The sequence below is a fragment of the Somniosus microcephalus genome, chromosome 13 (genome assembly GCF_052327205.1).
Source record: "Somniosus microcephalus isolate GS21.2 chromosome 13, FLI_Smic_1.0, whole genome shotgun sequence".
Lineage (NCBI taxonomy): Eukaryota > Metazoa > Chordata > Chondrichthyes > Squaliformes > Somniosidae > Somniosus > Somniosus microcephalus.
In genome coordinates, this window is record NC_140999.1 from 634801 (window position 1) to 651595 (window position 16795).

At 48.9% G+C, this 16795-nt stretch overlaps 1 protein-coding gene across 2 annotated transcripts in view; it reads left to right on the forward strand.

Annotated features, from left to right (window-relative positions):
• The window catches only part of LOC147107937 (microtubule-associated serine/threonine-protein kinase 3-like), a 177255-nt gene that overhangs the window by 121728 nt on the left and 38732 nt on the right, over positions 1-16795 (forward strand). For both annotated transcript variants that reach the window (XM_086004302.1, XM_086004303.1), the window contains one exon: positions 37-161. In XM_086004302.1, coding sequence (XP_085860428.1) covers positions 37-161 — 125 coding nt within the window. The remainder of the gene's footprint in view (positions 1-36; positions 162-16795) is intronic.

Below are 16795 nucleotides of genomic sequence, written 5' to 3' on the forward strand. Positions count from 1 at the left end.
CAGGTTGTGAATTTTTAATTTTTCACCATGTTGCAGGTTTACGGCAGTTCTGAGCATTTGGCATCCCCCTTGAACCTGAGCCTCTCACCGACTGAGCGTGGCGCGAAGGAGGAGCGAGGAGAGCAGCATGGCCCAAAGCAAACATTCAGCACAAGCCCCAGGTAAGAACAGTGCTGCTCCCGGTGCCGGCTCCTGCTGGGTCCAGTTCCACAACATTAAGCGCCCTGCAATACCCAAACCAAATGTGTGGGTTTAGACAATGAGTGTCCGCAGTGTATCTGATTGTGGCAAAATGACCCTTGACCCCAACCATCAAAAGGGTAGTAAGATGGGTGGGGCCGATTAGGGACCAAAAAGGAGACCTATGCATGGAGGCAGAAGGTATGGCTGAGGTACTAAACGCGTACTTTGCATCTGTCTTCACCAAAGAAGAGGATGCGGCCATAGACATAGTGAAGGAGGAGGTCGTGGAGGCACTTGATAGGATAAAAATTGATAAAGAGGCATTAGAAAGGCTAGCTGTACTTAAAGTAGATAAATCACCAGGAGCAGATGGGATGCATCCTAGGATGCTGAGGGAATTGAGGGCGGAAATCGCAGAGGTACTGGCCATAATATTCCAATCCTCCATAGATACGGGGGTGGTGCCAGAGGACTGGAGAATTGCAAATATTACACCATTGTTCAAAAAAAGGTGTAAAGATAAACCCAGCAACTACAGGCCAGTCAGTTTAACCTCGGGAGTGGGGAAACTTTTAGAAACAGTAATCAGGGATAAAATTAACAGTCCCTTGGATAGGTGTGAATTAATTAAGGAAAGCCAGCATGGATTTGTTAAAGGCAAATCATGTTTAACCAACTTGACCGAGTTTTTTGATGAGGTAACAGAGAGGGTTGATGAGGGTAATGCGGTTGACGTGGTGTACATGGATTTCCAAAAGGCGTTCGACAAAGTGCCACATAATAGGCTTGTCAGCAAAGTTGAAGCCCATGGAATAAAAGGGACAGTGGCAGCATGGATACAGAATTGGCTAAGTGACAAGAAACAGAGAGTAGTGGTGAACGATTGTTTTTTGGACTGGAGGAAGGTATACAGTGGTGTTCACCAGGGGTCGGTTCTAGTCCACTGCTTTTCTTGATATATATTAATGACTTAGACATGGGTGTACAGGGCACAATTTCAAAATTTGCAGATGACACAAAACTTGGAAGTATAGTGAACAGTGAGGAGGAGAATGATAGACTTCAGGAAGACATAGAAAGGCTGGTGAAATGGGCGGACACATGGCAGATGAAATTTAATGCAGAAAAGTGTGAAGTGATACATTTTAGTAGAAAGAATGAGGAGAGGAAATATAAAGTAAATGGTACAATCTTAAAGGGGGCGCACGAACAGAGAGACCTGCGGATATGTGTGCGCAAATCGTTGCAGGCGGCAGGACAGGTTGAGAAATTAGTTAAAAATGCTTACAGGATCCTGGGCTTCATAAATAGAGGTATAGAGTACAAAAGTGTGGAAATTATGATGAATCTGTATAAAACACTGGTTCAGCCCCAACTGGAGTATTGTGTCCAATTCTGGGCACCGCACTTTAGGAAGGATGTGAAGGCCTTAGAGAAGCAGAAAAGATTTATAAGAATGATTCCAGGAATGAGGGACTTCAGTTACGTTGATAGACTGGAGAAGCTGGGGTTGTTCTCCTTGGAGCAGAGAAGATTGAGAAGAGATTTGATAGAGGTGTTCAAAATCATGAGGGGTCTGGGCAGAGCAGATAGAGAGAAACTGTTCCCATTGACAGAAAGGTCGAGAACCAGAGGACACAGATTTAAGATGATTAACAAAAGAACCAAAGGCGACGTAAGAAAAAACTTTTTTACGCAGCGAGTGGTTAGGATCTGGAATGCATTGCCTGAAAGGGTGGTGGAGGCAGATTCAATTTTATCTTTCAAAAGTGAGTTGGATAAGTATCTGAAGGAAAAAGGGCGGGGAGTGGGTCTAGCTGAGAGTTGGCACGGGCTTGACGGACCGAATGGCCTTCTTCCATGCTGTAACCATTCTATGATTCTATGACAGGTTGGCAGGCTGTAACTAGTGGGGTGCCGCAAGGATCAGTGTTTTAAATCAGCTATTTACAATCTATCTTAATGAGCTAGATGACGGGACCGAGTGTAATGTATCCAAGTTTGCTGAAGATACAAAGCTAGGTGGGACAGTAAGCTGTGAGGAGAACACAAAGGCCTAGAAATTCAGTTGTTAGCGCCAGCCGCTAGCGCCTTAGGAGGAGGAGAAGTGGGGCGCTAAGCGGCTAGCGCCCGGGCGCGGCGCGATCTGCGCCTCTCGCGAACTTCACTCAAGATTTAGCGGCGGCGCAAAACCGCAGCACCCGCTCAGCTGCGCGCGCAGATCCTGACGTCATTTCATGGTGCAACGCCCTTGGTGCGCCCCGATCCGGAACTTCAGTGGCGCCCCCCTTCTGTGCGCCTGGCGCCCCCAGCGACTGGTAGAGGGGAACGGTTCCCAGTCGCTGCGGGGCACGGGGGGCGCTATTTAAAGGGGACTCTCCTGCATTATAAGTGGCAGCCATTTTGTGCCAATCCTTCTGTGTGAGAGACAGATATTTGCAGAGAGACAAAGGGAGAGAGCTTTCTGCTTTGACTCAATGCTCGCACAGGCACTTCTGCCTTCAGGCCAGAGCTTTGCACTTGGATTTCACTTTCAGTGCCATAGCCTTGAGTCGCCACATATAATGGGGGCTGCTGTAGTGTATGTGCCTTTAAGTCAGAACTACTTTTACAGCTCCTGTATACTGTAGTACCGGCAATGACCACACCGGTATATAAGCTGTGCGCATGCCTCTGTACCCCCAGTCTTGAGACTACCCTCCTCCAGTAAAGACCTGTTTATTGTTAATGTACAGCATCCGTGTGATTATTTAATAACAGCATATCCTCTGAATCACGGATCTAACAGTGGCGATGAGTGTCGATTCGAATCTACCTGCAACTTAAAAAAAAAAAATAGTCGAGGCCAGGAACACGGGCGTCGACCACGAGCAACCACCCAGCCGTCAGGCAGAGATTGAACTTCGCAGGGGAGGCTGTGGAGAGCCGGGCTTGGTTCCCCAGCCACAACGAGCAGCAAGAGACCGACGACAGGTCCAGTGCAGACCCTTCCCGAGCAGCGGCGGCTGGAGCCGACCGACGGTGGAGAGAAAGCCGAGCAGCGTCGACGGGGTAAGACAGAGGGTGAAGAGCGCAGGGCGCAGCCGGGGGTTGAACACCGAGCGGCGTCGAGAAAAAGAAAACAAACCGGAGAGAGAGAGGGTAAATAAACAGCCGGGTTCTAGACTGAGCGGCGTCGAAAAATATAAAAAGAAGAACGCGCAGAGCACAGCCAGGGCTCACGGGCTGAACAGGGTCCGCGGGGCGAAGAAAGGGGAGCACGGGAGACGCCATTGAGCCGCGGAGAAGAAGGAAGAGCGCGGGAGACACCATTTTTAGAAGCCGTAGTGGAGAAGAAGGGCGAGCGCGGGAAGGAAGGAAAGCGCGGGAGACGCCATTTTGTGCCAGCGGAGAAGAAGGGGAAGCGCGGGAGGCGCCATTTTTGACAGTTAACTCACACCCAAGGATGCCGAAGAGTGGCAGTATCTCTACGTTCGACAATGAAGTCGAAGATTGGGCGACATATGTGGAACGTATTGAGGTGTACTGCAGGGCGAATGAAGTGCCAGATGCTAATAAAGCACTGGTTCTGTTAAATTCCATGGGTGCAAAAACTTATGGGTTACTGCAAAATCTAATAACCCCAGAGAAGCCGGTAAACAAGAATTTTGAAAGCATAGTAGAAATCCTACAGGACCACTTAAACCCCACACCGCTGCTGATATCAGAACGATTTAAGTTCCATAAAAGGAACCAACACAAAGATGAAAGCAATGCTGAGTACCTAATGGAACTGCGCAAGCTATCGAAACACTGCCAGTTTGGAGCGGGACTAGCAGATACGTTAAGGGACAAGTTTGTGTGTGGGCTACAAAGTGAAGGAACCCAGAAACGGCTTCTATCAGAAAAGGATATTACGCTGGACAAAGCTTTCAGTATGGCAGTATCACACGAAGCAGCTGCAAGGGGCGCTGCAGAGATACAACGGAGACCGCAAGAATATGGCACCAACGAAATGTCCTATGGAACAGGGAAGTGCTATCGCTGCGGCAGAACAACACATGACCAGAAAGATTGTTGGTTCAAGGACCAAGTGTGCAGACAGTGTGGGAAAGCAGGACACATAGCAAGAGTCTGCAGGTCTGGGAAGAAAACCAACAGTAAGAAATCTCCACAGGAGAAGTACAAAAAGGTACACCAGGTGATGGACAGTGGTTCAGACGAACAGAAAAGTGACACAGACTCCGGAAGCAAGGAGCTGGGTTGTCTGAAACTACATAAGGTAACCGAAATGGAGGATCACCAGACTATCTGGGTTACACTCAAGATAGACAGAGTCCAAGTGAAAATGGAATTGGACACAGGGTCAGCTCTAACAGTCATAAATCAAAGAGACTACAAGCGGCTATTTTCACACATACCCTTGAAAGCTACAGAGATTGTCTTGAAGACGTATACGGGGCAAAAAGTCTACTCCAAAGGAAAAATAAGGGTGAAAGTGACATATAGAGGCCAGGAAATACCTAAAATGTATATATATGTATTGCCAGATGGAGGACCACCACTGCTAGGACGTGAATGGATCCGGAAGATACAATTAGATTGGCATTCCATACAGGCACTGAAGGTTGAGGCCAAAAAGGATGACGACGTCACACCTGGACGACTGTCAAAAATGCTAACTGACGCAACAGAAGTGTTCCAGGAGGGACTAGGAACACTAAAAGGAATAACAGCAATGATTAAAATAGAGGAAAATGCAAGCCCAAAGTTTTTGAAGGCCAGACCAGTGCCTTATGCGATCAGACCAGCTGTTGAAGCAGAGCTGGAAGGGTTGGAACGTTCAGGAGTACTGTCCAAAGTGGACTGGAGTGAGTGGGCTACACCCATCGTTCCTGTAATGAAGAGGTCGTTGAGTAATACGCCTGGGGAACCAAAGAAGGTCCGCATCTGTGGGGATTTTAAGGTGACAGTGAACCCAGTCCTTCACACGGTACAATATCCACTTCCACGAATTGAGGATATTTTCGCCTCGCTATCTGGAGGTAAACACTTCACCAAAATTGATCTAGCCCAAGCGTACTTGCAAATGGAGGTAGAAGAAGCTTTGAAACAATACCTTACGATCAACACTCATAAAGGTCTCTATCAATACAACCGGCTGGTGTTTGGAGTAGCCTCGGCTCCGGCTATCTGGCAAAGGGTGATGGATCAGGTCCTGCAAAGGATTCCAGGGACCCAGTGTTATTTGGACGACATCTTGGTCACGGGCGAAAATGACGGTGATCACCTCGCCAACTTGGAGAAGGTGCTCACCAGATTAAAGGAGTATGGACTACGAGCTAATCACCACAAGTGCGAGTTTTTCCAGAAACAGATCTCGTATTGTGGCCACGTCATCGATGAAGAGGGGTTACATAAGTCCCCTGACAAGATTGAGGCAGTAGTCAAGGCACCAGCACCGGAAAATGTGTCACAACTGAGGTCGTTCCTCGGGCTGGTAAACTACTACCACAAGTTCTTACCAAATTTGTCTACAGTATTACACCCACTGAACACCCTACTGCAAACAGGGGTACCATGGAAGTGGGATGACGAACGTAGATGAGCTTTCCAGAAGTGTAAATATTGATCACATCAAAAGAGGTGTTGGCCCATTTCAACCCAGCACTACCAATTCGTTTGGCATGTGATGCATCACCCTATGGTATTGGAGCGGTGCTGTCGCACAAATTCCCAGACGGGTTGGAGAGGCCAGTAGCCTTTGCGTCTCGGTCACTAACCTCAGCCGAGCGCAACTACGCCCAGATTGACAGGGAGGCCCTCAGCCTAGTATGGGGAGTAAAAAAATTCAACCACTATCTGCATGGGCAGAAGTTCACCTTGCTGACTGACCACCAACCACTGGTCTCCATCTTTAATCCTAAGAAGGGCGTTCCAGTGATGACTGCACAGCGGTTACAAAGATGGTCCCTGTTTCTAGGGGCGAATCAATATGAAATAGAATATAAAGGCATGAAACAGCATGGGAACGCTGATGGGCTATCGCGCCTGCCACTGCCTACTGTGGAGGAAGCACCAGCAGTGGACCCTATCGAGATATTTTATTCGTCAATAATTGAACGATTGCCAGTAACAAACGTGGATATAGAGAAGGAGACCCGCAATGATCCGACGCTGTCGCGGGTATATGAATTGACGGTGAGGGGATGGTCAACACATGGCGACTCACTGTTGCCAGCATTCTCATCCAGAAGAGAACAGCTGTCAGTATGCCAGGGGACAGTGATGTGTGGATCCAGAGTGGTGATTTCACCATAGTTAAGGGAGAGAGTGCTAAATGAGCTACATGAAGGTCATCTGGGGGGAGTGAAAATGAAAAGCCTTGCTTAGGGCTTATGTGTGGTGGCCGGGAATCGATCAACAAATCGAGGACCTAACTAAGAGCTGCTTAGGATGCCAGAAGGTCCAAAATGCACCACCACATGCCCCTCTACACCCATGGGAGTGGCCCTCCTCTCCATGGCAACGGGTGCATATTGATTTTGCTGGTCCATTCATGGACTCAATGTTCTTAATAGCAGTGGATGCTCATTCAAAGTGGCCTGAGGTGATAAAAATGTCTTCAACCACTACAGAGAAAACGATTGCAGTCCTACGGACCATATTTGCCAGAAACGGTTTGCCAGAGCAGATTTGCTCTGATACAGTTTGTGTCCGACGAGTTCCAAAAATGTATGAGAAGGAATGGGGTAAGGCATTACACATCCGCCCCGTATCATCCAGCCACAAATGGATTGGCTGAGAGGTTCGTACAAACCTTTAAGAAGGCGATAAAGGCCATGTGCGACGATGAAATTCCACTACAGCATAAGATGGACAATTTCTTATTAGCCTACCGAAACGCGACACATGCAGTTACCAACCAGACCCCGGCCATGATGTTCTTTAACCGAAGGTTGAGATCTCGTCTGGACTTGCTCAGACCAAATGTGCGAAGAAATGTTGAGGACAAACAATTCCAGCACATCAATGAGAAGCCGACAAGGAGCTTCAATGTAGGGCAACCAGTCTTGGCCCGTGACTATCGAACAGAGAAATGGCAACCCGGAACGATATGTACAAGACAGGGGCCATTAATGTACACAGTGGATGTCGGGGAGAACATTGTGAGATGCCACGTCGATCAGATCTTAGCGTCACAGGAACGCGTCAACCCCATGTCTCGAGTACCTGGGGATGAACCCGACATACCGGTAGCATCTACTTCAGACCCAGTAGCAGTGGAACCCGATGAACTATCCGATGAAAAGGGGTCAGAATCGCCTCTGCACCAAGAACAAGAACCTCCAGAGAGGCGCTATCCCGAAAGGGTCAGGAAGCCGCCCCAAAGACTGAATCTATAAATGGACTTTTGTTGTTTAATGTACATGTTGAAATGTTAATTGTTATTTGAATATTAGGGGTACTACTAATCTAAAAGGGGAGGAATTGTAGTGTATGTGCCTTTAAGTCAGAACTACTTTTACAGCTCCTGTATACTGTAGTACCGGCAGTGACCACACTGGTATATAAGCTGTGCGCATGCCTCTGTACCCCCAGTCTTGAGACTACCCTCCTCCAGTAAAGACCTGTTTATTATTAATGTACAGCATCCGTGTGATTATTTAATAACAGCATATCCTCTGAATCACGGATCTAACAGCTGCAATGGGTGGAAACGTTGTCTTTCTGCATTGCATTCAAAGGGCTCAGTCATGGCCAGACGGAGAAGGGCCAACAGGCATCGGCACAGGAGGCCTTACCCACCCAGGGTATACCGCCAGCAGTTCTCATATCTGAACATGTCTGAGGAGCAGTGTGTTCGGAGGCTGCGATTCAGAAGGGAGGTGGCCACTGAGATCTGCCACCTGCTTCGCAGAGATCTGCAGCCACAGCTACTGGGAACATTGCCAACATCTCCCAGTTTGCGGTACATTGCTGCATCCGCCAGGTGACCAATGCCCTTTTCAGAAGGAGACGTCAGTACATCTCCTTCCCCATGACCCTTGGCAAGCAGCAAGAGCGTGCAATGGGATTTGGAAGAATAGCGGGCTTCCCCATGGTCCAGGGCGCCATTGACTGCACGCATGTGGCTTTGCGGGCACCTCCAGAGAATGCCGAGGATTACCGCAACCGGAAGGGCTACGATTCGCTCAACGTCCAGTTGGTGTGTAACCACAGGCAGCTCATACTAGCTGTCAATGCCCGCTTTCCAGGCAGCAGCCACGATGCCTTCATCCTGTGCCAGACTTCTGTGGCAGACATTTTCGAAGCCCAGGCTCACCCAGGAGGATGGCTTCTCGGGGACAAGGGCTATCCTTTGTGCACCTGGCTGATGACCCTGATTCGTGCGCCCAGCACCCCTGCTGAAGAGCGATACAATGACAGCCATCAAGCTACCACGAACATCATTGAGCACACAATCTGCTGAAGCACAGACTGCTGGGCTGCTGCGGCGCGGCAAGGGCCCCGGCGATGCCTGGCCGATCCAGCGAGGGTGGCAGCAGTTAGTGCCTGTGTGGCCCTGATCTGTGTCTGCATCAGACCAGCCAGTGAATGCACGGCACGACTGAGCACTTGGCTGGAAGCCGCCTGTGATGCAGCAAAGTCCTGCTGACTCCTAGCTTGTGCTGCCGTGAAGTCCTGCAGACTCCTGGCCTGTGCTGCCCCGAATTCCTGAACACTCCTTGCCAGTGACTCTATGGAGTCAGGCATCCTTGCCACTGCAGCCATGAGCTCAGTGTGTCTGCGCTCAGCCTGGGCGCCCATTTCACCAAGGAGCCGCACCTCCTCTGCGCTCACCGTAGCAGGACTGGAGGCCGCACTCACCCTCCGGGGAGAAGGCCGCTGAGCTTCCCCACCCCTCCCGCGTTGCTGCAGCCAGCTGGGCCCCGGAGCTTCACTCTCCTCAGACCCTTCCCCCCTGCTCCCCTCCAGGGAAGACGTGTCCCCATCATGGCCATGGGCTGCCTCGGCTGAGGGTGGCACTGATGGGCCGGCTTCCTCTTCCTCCTCCTCGAATTCAGAATCACTGACAGTGGCAGCTTAAGGGCCCGCCTCCTCACCTGGCGAATCAGCATCTGAAAGCAGGGAGGCACAAGAGTTGCTTTAGAGTGAGGACAGGGCAGCAGCGAGGGAGGCATGAGTGCTGCTATGCACTGCATTGGTTCGATAGTGGCAAAGGATGCTGGTGTGAGGCACAAGTGGAAAGAGAGAGGTCAAAAAGGTGATGACCTTACCATTGCTGTCCAGAACAGGGTCGGCATCTCCACTGGCGACGGGGCCAATCAGCCGGCCTGCCACAATGTGCTCCACACGCTGCTCCAGATCGCTGAGCTCTTTAAGGTCAGGACGGCCTCCCCCGGTCCGTAGCTGCTGCCTGCGATTGTGGGCCAGCTTGCCCTGCAAGAGAAAGGACGGCCTCTAAGTACAGTGTCAAGCCCTGATCTTGCCTGCACTGCCTCCCATGGTGGAATAGCCCTGACAGTGTCAAGCCCTGATCTTGCCTGCACTGCCTCCCATGGTGGAATAGCCCTGACAGTGTCAAGCCCTGATCTTGCCTGCATTGCCTCCCATGGTGGAATAGCCCTGACAGTGCCAAGCCCTGGTCTTGCCTGCACTGCCTCCAATGTGGAATAGCCCTGATGGTGTCAAGCCCTGATCTTGCCTGCACTGCCTCCCATGATGGAATTGCCCTGACAGTGTCAAGCCCTGATCTTGCCTGCACTGTCTCCCATGGTGGAATAGCCCTGACAGTGTCAAGTCCTCATCTTGCCTGCACCGCCTCCCATGGTGGAATAGCCTTGACAGTGTCAAGCCCTGATCTTGCCTGCACTGCCTCCCATGGTGGAATAGCTCTGACAGTGTCAAGCCCTCATCTTGCCTGCACTGCCTCCCATGGTGGAATAGCCCTGACAGTGTGTAAAGTGCTGAATGTGCAAGTGGTTTTCATGAGAGTCCCATAGCTCTTGGATGAGGGCTGGGCATTGGGGCTTTCAGGTCCCTTTGGCCAGAAACTGAGATGCACATGCAGGGATGAAGAGGATAGTGGAAAGGGTACTCACCCTGACAACCCGAGTGAGGTCGTTGAACTTTATTCTGCATTGAACTGGAGTCCTGGCAACCATGCTGTTGGTGGTCACCCTGTTTGCCACCTTCCTCCAGGCTTTTCGGTACTCGCTGGGAAGCAGCCTCCTCCCACTGTCAGGGAAGAGGACAGGTCGCCTGCGCTCCACTGCGCCAACCAGTAGCCTCAGGGCACCCTCGCTGAAGCGCTCCGCTCACTCCCTAGCCTTCTCCATTGTCCTGGGCGTTGAACTGTTGAACCAGCAATGGTCAGGCCTTGCTTCAGGGCTGCAGTGTGCAGGGTGTGGCAGCCAAACAAATCGACCCTCCCCCTTTAAGAGCTGACCGGCGCCAGCGTGTCTGCCTTCAATCAGCAACTCGCCGCACCTGCGCTGCGCCCGCCCTCGGTGTTAGCGCCTTTGCTCGCCGGCTTAGTGCATTATGATAGTCGTGCATCGCCTGCTTTAGCGCAGCAGCAACCTCTTGGGGCGATGCAACTCAATTTCGGCGAAGGTGGCGCTAAGTTGCGCTGGGCGCTAAATTTAGCGAACGCCCGGCTGTAGCGCCCCAAACGTGGCGATACTGAATTTCTAGGCCAAAGAGTCTGCAAAGGGGATATAATGAGAAAGGGCTAATCAATAATCTTGTGGTAAAGGGGCCTTTAGGGACAAATGACCATAATATGATTGAATTTTACATTAAGTTTGAGAGTGATGTAGTCCAATCTGAAACTAAGGTCTTCAATCTAAACAGAGGAAACTACAAGGGTATGAGGGACAAGTTGGCCATGGTAGATTGGGAGACTACACTAAAAGGTACGAAGGTGGACATACAATGGCTAACATTCAAGGAAATAATGCATACAGGAAACTTTCTGGTATCCGGCACTGACGGGACCGAGCTGGTGCCGTCCCATCAAAACTGCCGTAGAAACCAGCGCTAATGTTAAAACATACGGAGCTTTTCAGCTCCGTGTGAATCAACAAACCCTGTTGCTTAGCAACAGCTTCAAAACAGTCGGCCGCAGCTTAAAAGCGTCTCTGTAGCTAAGCAACAGCTTCAGCTAGACCTTGCAGAGCCTGACTGGAAAAAAAAAGCAACGAGAAGTAAAAAAACTTATAGGAAACGGCTCCTGAATTTTGCCGGTAGATAGAGCTTTCCGGACATTTAACCTCCGGTTAAACAAAAGTTTCCTGTAATTTGCAACAAACATATATTCCTCTAGGGCATAAAAACCCAAAAGGAAAAGTGATCCAACCATGGCTAACAAAAGAAATTAAAGCTAGTATTAAGTCAAAGGAGGAAGCTTATAAAGTTGCCAGAAAAAGCGGTCAGCCTGAGGATTGGGATCTTTTTAGAAATCAGCAAAGGGGGACCAAGAAATTGATAAAGAAAGGGAAAATGGAATATGAGCACAAACTAGCGAAAAATATAAAAACGGATTGTAAAAGCTTCTATAGGTACAGGAAACTTTGTGCTATCCGGCACCGACGGGACCGAGCTGTTGCCGTCCCATCAAAACTGCCGGACAAACCAGCGCTAATGTTAAAACATACGGAAGCTTTTGAGCTCCGTATCTAGCAACAAACCCTGTTGCTTAGCTTCTAAACAGTCGGCCGTAGCTTGCAAGTGTCTCTGTAGCTAAGCAACAGCTTTAGCTAGACCTTGCAGAGCCTGATTGGTGAAAAAAAAGCAACGAAAAGAAAAAAAACTTACTGAACCGACCTGAATTTTGCCGGTGGCTCGAGCATTGCGGACAGTTAACCTCAAATCAAATCAAATCAAATCAAATCAACTTTTATTGTCATTGTTAGTGCACAAGTGCAGTACAACGAAATGTAGGCTTGCGGCTCCCGAGAGTGTACATTTGGATTAAGACATTTAAACATTCAACATACATTTGGCTTGTAGTATATTAACATAAATATAACCATAATAAAGTGCATTGGCAGATGTGCAGGCTTTAGAGTTTATTTGTGGAGTTCAGTAGGATGACAGCCCTGGGAAAGAAGCTGTTCCTAAATCTGGTCGTTCGGGTGCGAATGCATCTGTAGCGTCTCCCAGATGGCAGGGGGGCGAACAGACTGTGGCTGGGGTGGGTAGGGTCTTTGATGATGGACCGTGACCTCCGTAGACAGCGTTTCTGGTATATGTGCTCTATGGTCGGTAGCCGGGTGCCGGTAATGCGTTGGGCAGTTTTGACTACCCGCTGCAGGGCTTTCCGGTCATAGTAGTTACAGCTGCCATACCATACTGTGATACAGTTTTAACCTCCGGATAAACCAAAGTTTCCTGTATGTGAAAAGGAAAAGACTGGAGAAGGTAAATGTAGGTCCTTTACAGTCAGAGACGGGAGAATTTATAACGGGGAATGAGGAAATGGCAGATAAATTAAATAAATACTTTGTTTCTGTCTTCATGGAGGAAGACACAAAAAACCTCCCAGAAATATGAGAAAACCAAGGGTGTAACGAGAATGAGGAACTTAAAGAAATTATTATTAATAGTAAAAAAACTGTACTGGCAAAATTAATGGGACTAAAAGTCGATGAATCCCAAGGACGGATGTCCTACATCCTAGGGTTTTGAAAGAGGTGGCCATTGGGATAGTGGACGCATTGGTTGTCATCTTCCAAAATTCTATAGATTCTGGAACAGTTCCTGCAGATTGGCGGATAGCAAATGTAACCCCGCTATTTAAGAAAGGAGGTAGTGAGAAAACAGGGAACTACAGACCTGTTAGCCTCACATCAGTAGTTGGGAAATTGCTGGAATCTATTATAAAGGATGAAATAACTGGGCACTTAGAAACTAATAGTAAGATTGGGCAGAGTCAACATGGATTTATGAAAGGGAAATCCTGTTTAACAAACCTATTGGAGTTCTTTGAGGATGTAACTAGTGGAGTAGACATAGGGGAACCTGTAGATGTGTATTTGGATTTTCAGAAGGCCTTTGATAAGGTCCCACACAAGAGACTGATGAACAAAATTAGGGCACATGGAATTGGGGGTAATATACTAGCATGGATTGAGAATTGGTTAACAGACAGAAAACAAAGAGTAGGGATAAACGGGTCCTTTTCAGGATGGCAGGCTATGACTAGTGGGGTACCGCAAGGATCGGTGCTTGGGCCCCAGCTATTCACAATCTATATCAATGATTTGGTTGAGCGGACTAAATGTAACATTTCCAAATTTGCTGATGATACAAAGCTAGGTGGCAGTGTCAGTTGTGAAGAGGATGTGAAGAGGCTTCAAGGGGATCTTGACAGGCTCAGTGAATGGGCGAGAACATGGCAGATGGAATATAATGTGGATAAATGTGAAGTTATCCACTTTGGTAGAAAAAACAGAAAGGCAGAGTATTTCCTAAATGGTGAAAGATTGGGGAATGCAGATGCTCAAAGGGACCTGGGTGTCCTTGTACATGAGTCACTGAAAGTGAATGTGCAGGTGCAGCAAGCCATTAGGAAGGCAAATGGTATGCTGGCCTTCATTACAAGAGGATTTGAGTACAGGAGTAAAGAAGTCTTACTCCAATTACAGGAAACTCTCGATTTACCAGCACCTAAATAACTGGAAATTTCTGTTAACCGGCAAAATTCAGGAGTAGGTTCAGGTAAGTTTTACTTCATATTAGTGGCCGTTCCTGGATCTGTGGCTGTGTAATCGGGGTTCCTGCCCGCAACAGGGATGCTTGGTCTGTGGCCGGGGTTCCTGCACCTGTTGCTAAGCAACAGGGAAGCCTGGATTTGTTGCTGTGTACGGAGCTCCTGTACCTTTTAACTATACCTCTCTGTAATCCGGACTTTTTGATAAACCGGCACCACGCCGGTCCCGTCGGCGCCGGGTAAAAAAGAGTTTCCTGTATATAGGGCCTTGGTGAGACCACACCTGGAGTACTGTGTACAATTTTGGTCTCCTTACCTAAAGAAGTATATACTTGCCATAGAGGGAGTGCAACGAAGGTTCACGAGATTGATTCCTGGGATGGCGGGACTGTCGTATGAGAAGATTGAGTAAACTAGGCCTGTATTCTCTTGAATTCAGAAGAATGAGAGGGGATCTCATTGAAGCATACAAAATTATTACAGTGGTTGATAGGATGGATGCTGGGAGAATGTTTCCCTTGGCTGGGGAGTCTAGAACCAAGGGCCACAGCCTCAGGACAAAGGGTAGGCCATTCAGGACTGAGATGAGAAGAAATTTCTTCACTCAGAGGGTGGTGAATCTTTGGAATTCTCTAACCCAGAGGGCTGTGGAGGCTCAGTCATTGGGTATATTCAAAACAGAAATCGATAGATTTCTGACTAGTAAGGGCATCAAGGGATATGGCGATAGGGCCGGTGAATGGAGTTGAGGCAGAAGATCAGCCATGATCTCATTGAATGGTGGAGCAGGCTCGAAGGGCCGAATGGCCTACTCCTGCTCCTATTTCTTATGTTCTTATGTAGATAGACTAAGTGAGTGGGCAGTAAGGTGGCAGATGGAGTATAATGTAGGGAAATGTGAGGTTATTCACTTTGGTAGGAAGAATAGAAAAACAGAATATTTTTTAAATGGTGAGAAACTATTAAATGTTGGTGTTCAGAGAGATTTGGGTGTCCTCGTACAAGAAACACAGAAAGCTAGCCTGCAGGTACAGCAAGCAATAAGGAAGGCAAATGGCATGTTGGCCTTTATTGCAAGAGGGTTGGAGTATAAGAGTGAGGAAGTCTTGCTACAATTGTACAGGGCCTTGGTGAGACCACACCTGGAGTACTGGGCACAGTTTTGGTCTCCTTACCTAAGGAAGGATACACTTGCCTTGGAGGCGGTGCAACGAAGGTTCACTAGATTGATCCCTGGGAAGAGAGGGCTGTCCTATGATGAGAGATTGTGTAGAATGGGCCGATACTCTCTGGAGTTTAGAGGAATGAGAGGTGATCTCATTGGGGGAAAAATTCAGTATCGCCCCATTTGGGGAGCCATTATCGGCCATGCGCAAAGTTTAGCACCTGGCGCTAATTATCACCTCCGACGGCAAACTTGGCTTTTATCGCCCCTGGAGGTGATTGGAGCGCTAAATCAGGCGCTTTACACCTGTCTTAAGGCGCAAAGACTGAGGAGCGAGGTGCTACCTCAGAGCGCTGGCGAAGCAAGGAAGGGCAAATCAAAATGAACATGTAACGTGCTGCTCAGTACCCAAAATTCCTTCACACAGCGTTGAATCTCTCCAGAAGTCTCTCTCTCTCTCTCTCTCTCAGAATGCGTGGTGCAAAAATGTCACCAACAAAAAAAGGCAGGAAGCGGTCGCCTTTAAATGGCGCCCCCCCAGTCCCTTTCTGACTGCAAAACGCTCCCCTCAACCTGTCATTGCTAGCGGCAGGTGGTAAGGCAGGGGGGTGCCACTCAATATCCGGTCTGGGGTGCTACCGGGGCGTTGCGCACTCGACTGACATCACGATCTGCTGGCGCAGGAGATTGTGGCGGTAGTGTTTAGCGCCGCCGCAAAATGTCTTGTTAATTTTGCGAGCGGCGCAAACATCACCGCGCCAGGTGCTAGTTGCTTTGCGCCCCATTAGCGCCCTCTTAAGGCTAACAGGAGGCGCAAACAACTGAATTTTTCCCCCATTGAAACATACAAGATTCTGAAGGGGATTGCCAGGGTAGATGCTGAGAGGTTGTTTCCCCTGGCTGGAGTGGCTAGAACTAGGGAGCATAGTCTCAGGATAAGTTGTAGGCCATTTAAGACTGAGATGAGGAAGAATTTCTTCACTCAGAGGGTTGTGAATCTTTGGAATTCTCTGCCCCAGAGGGTTGTGAATGCTGAGTCTTTGAGTATATTCAAGGCTGAGATTGATAGATTTTTGCACTCCAGGGGAATCAAAGGATATGGAGATCGGGCGGGAAAATGGTGTTGAGGTCGATGATCAGCCATGATCTTATTGAATGGCGGAGCAGGCTCGAAGGGCCATATGGCCTACTCCTGCTCCTAATTCTTATGTTATTATGTCCTTGACCAAAGTCCACACACAGAATAGTGATTAGGAGCAGGAACCCTGGGCACTGAGTCCAGTTGTAGCCCTCCGACCGTTGCACCAGCTGAGATTAACCGGGATTGGGATCACACTCTGCAATAGTAGGAGCATCGCACACCTCCAACCTCCACCCACCAATCACCATTGGGGATGGAGTCAAGGGAAGAGACTGTGAGTCAGACTCTGCTTCAAAGGCTCTGAATGTAAACAAAATGAAATGAAACGGTTTAGTCACCAAGTCCAAGGAGAGGCAAAGGTCACTAGGGGGCAGCAGAGAGCTGCATTACACAAAGACACTAGGGGGCAGCAGAGAGCTCCATTACACATCGAGACACCAGGGGACAGCAGAGAGCTCCATTACAGGCAAAAACAGGAAGGCAGATTATTATCTGAACGGCAATAGATTGGGAGAAGGGGAAGTGCAACGAGACCTGGGTGTCCTTGTGCACCAGTCGCTGAAGGTAAGCATGCAGGTGCAACAGGCGGTTAAGAAGGCAAATGGTA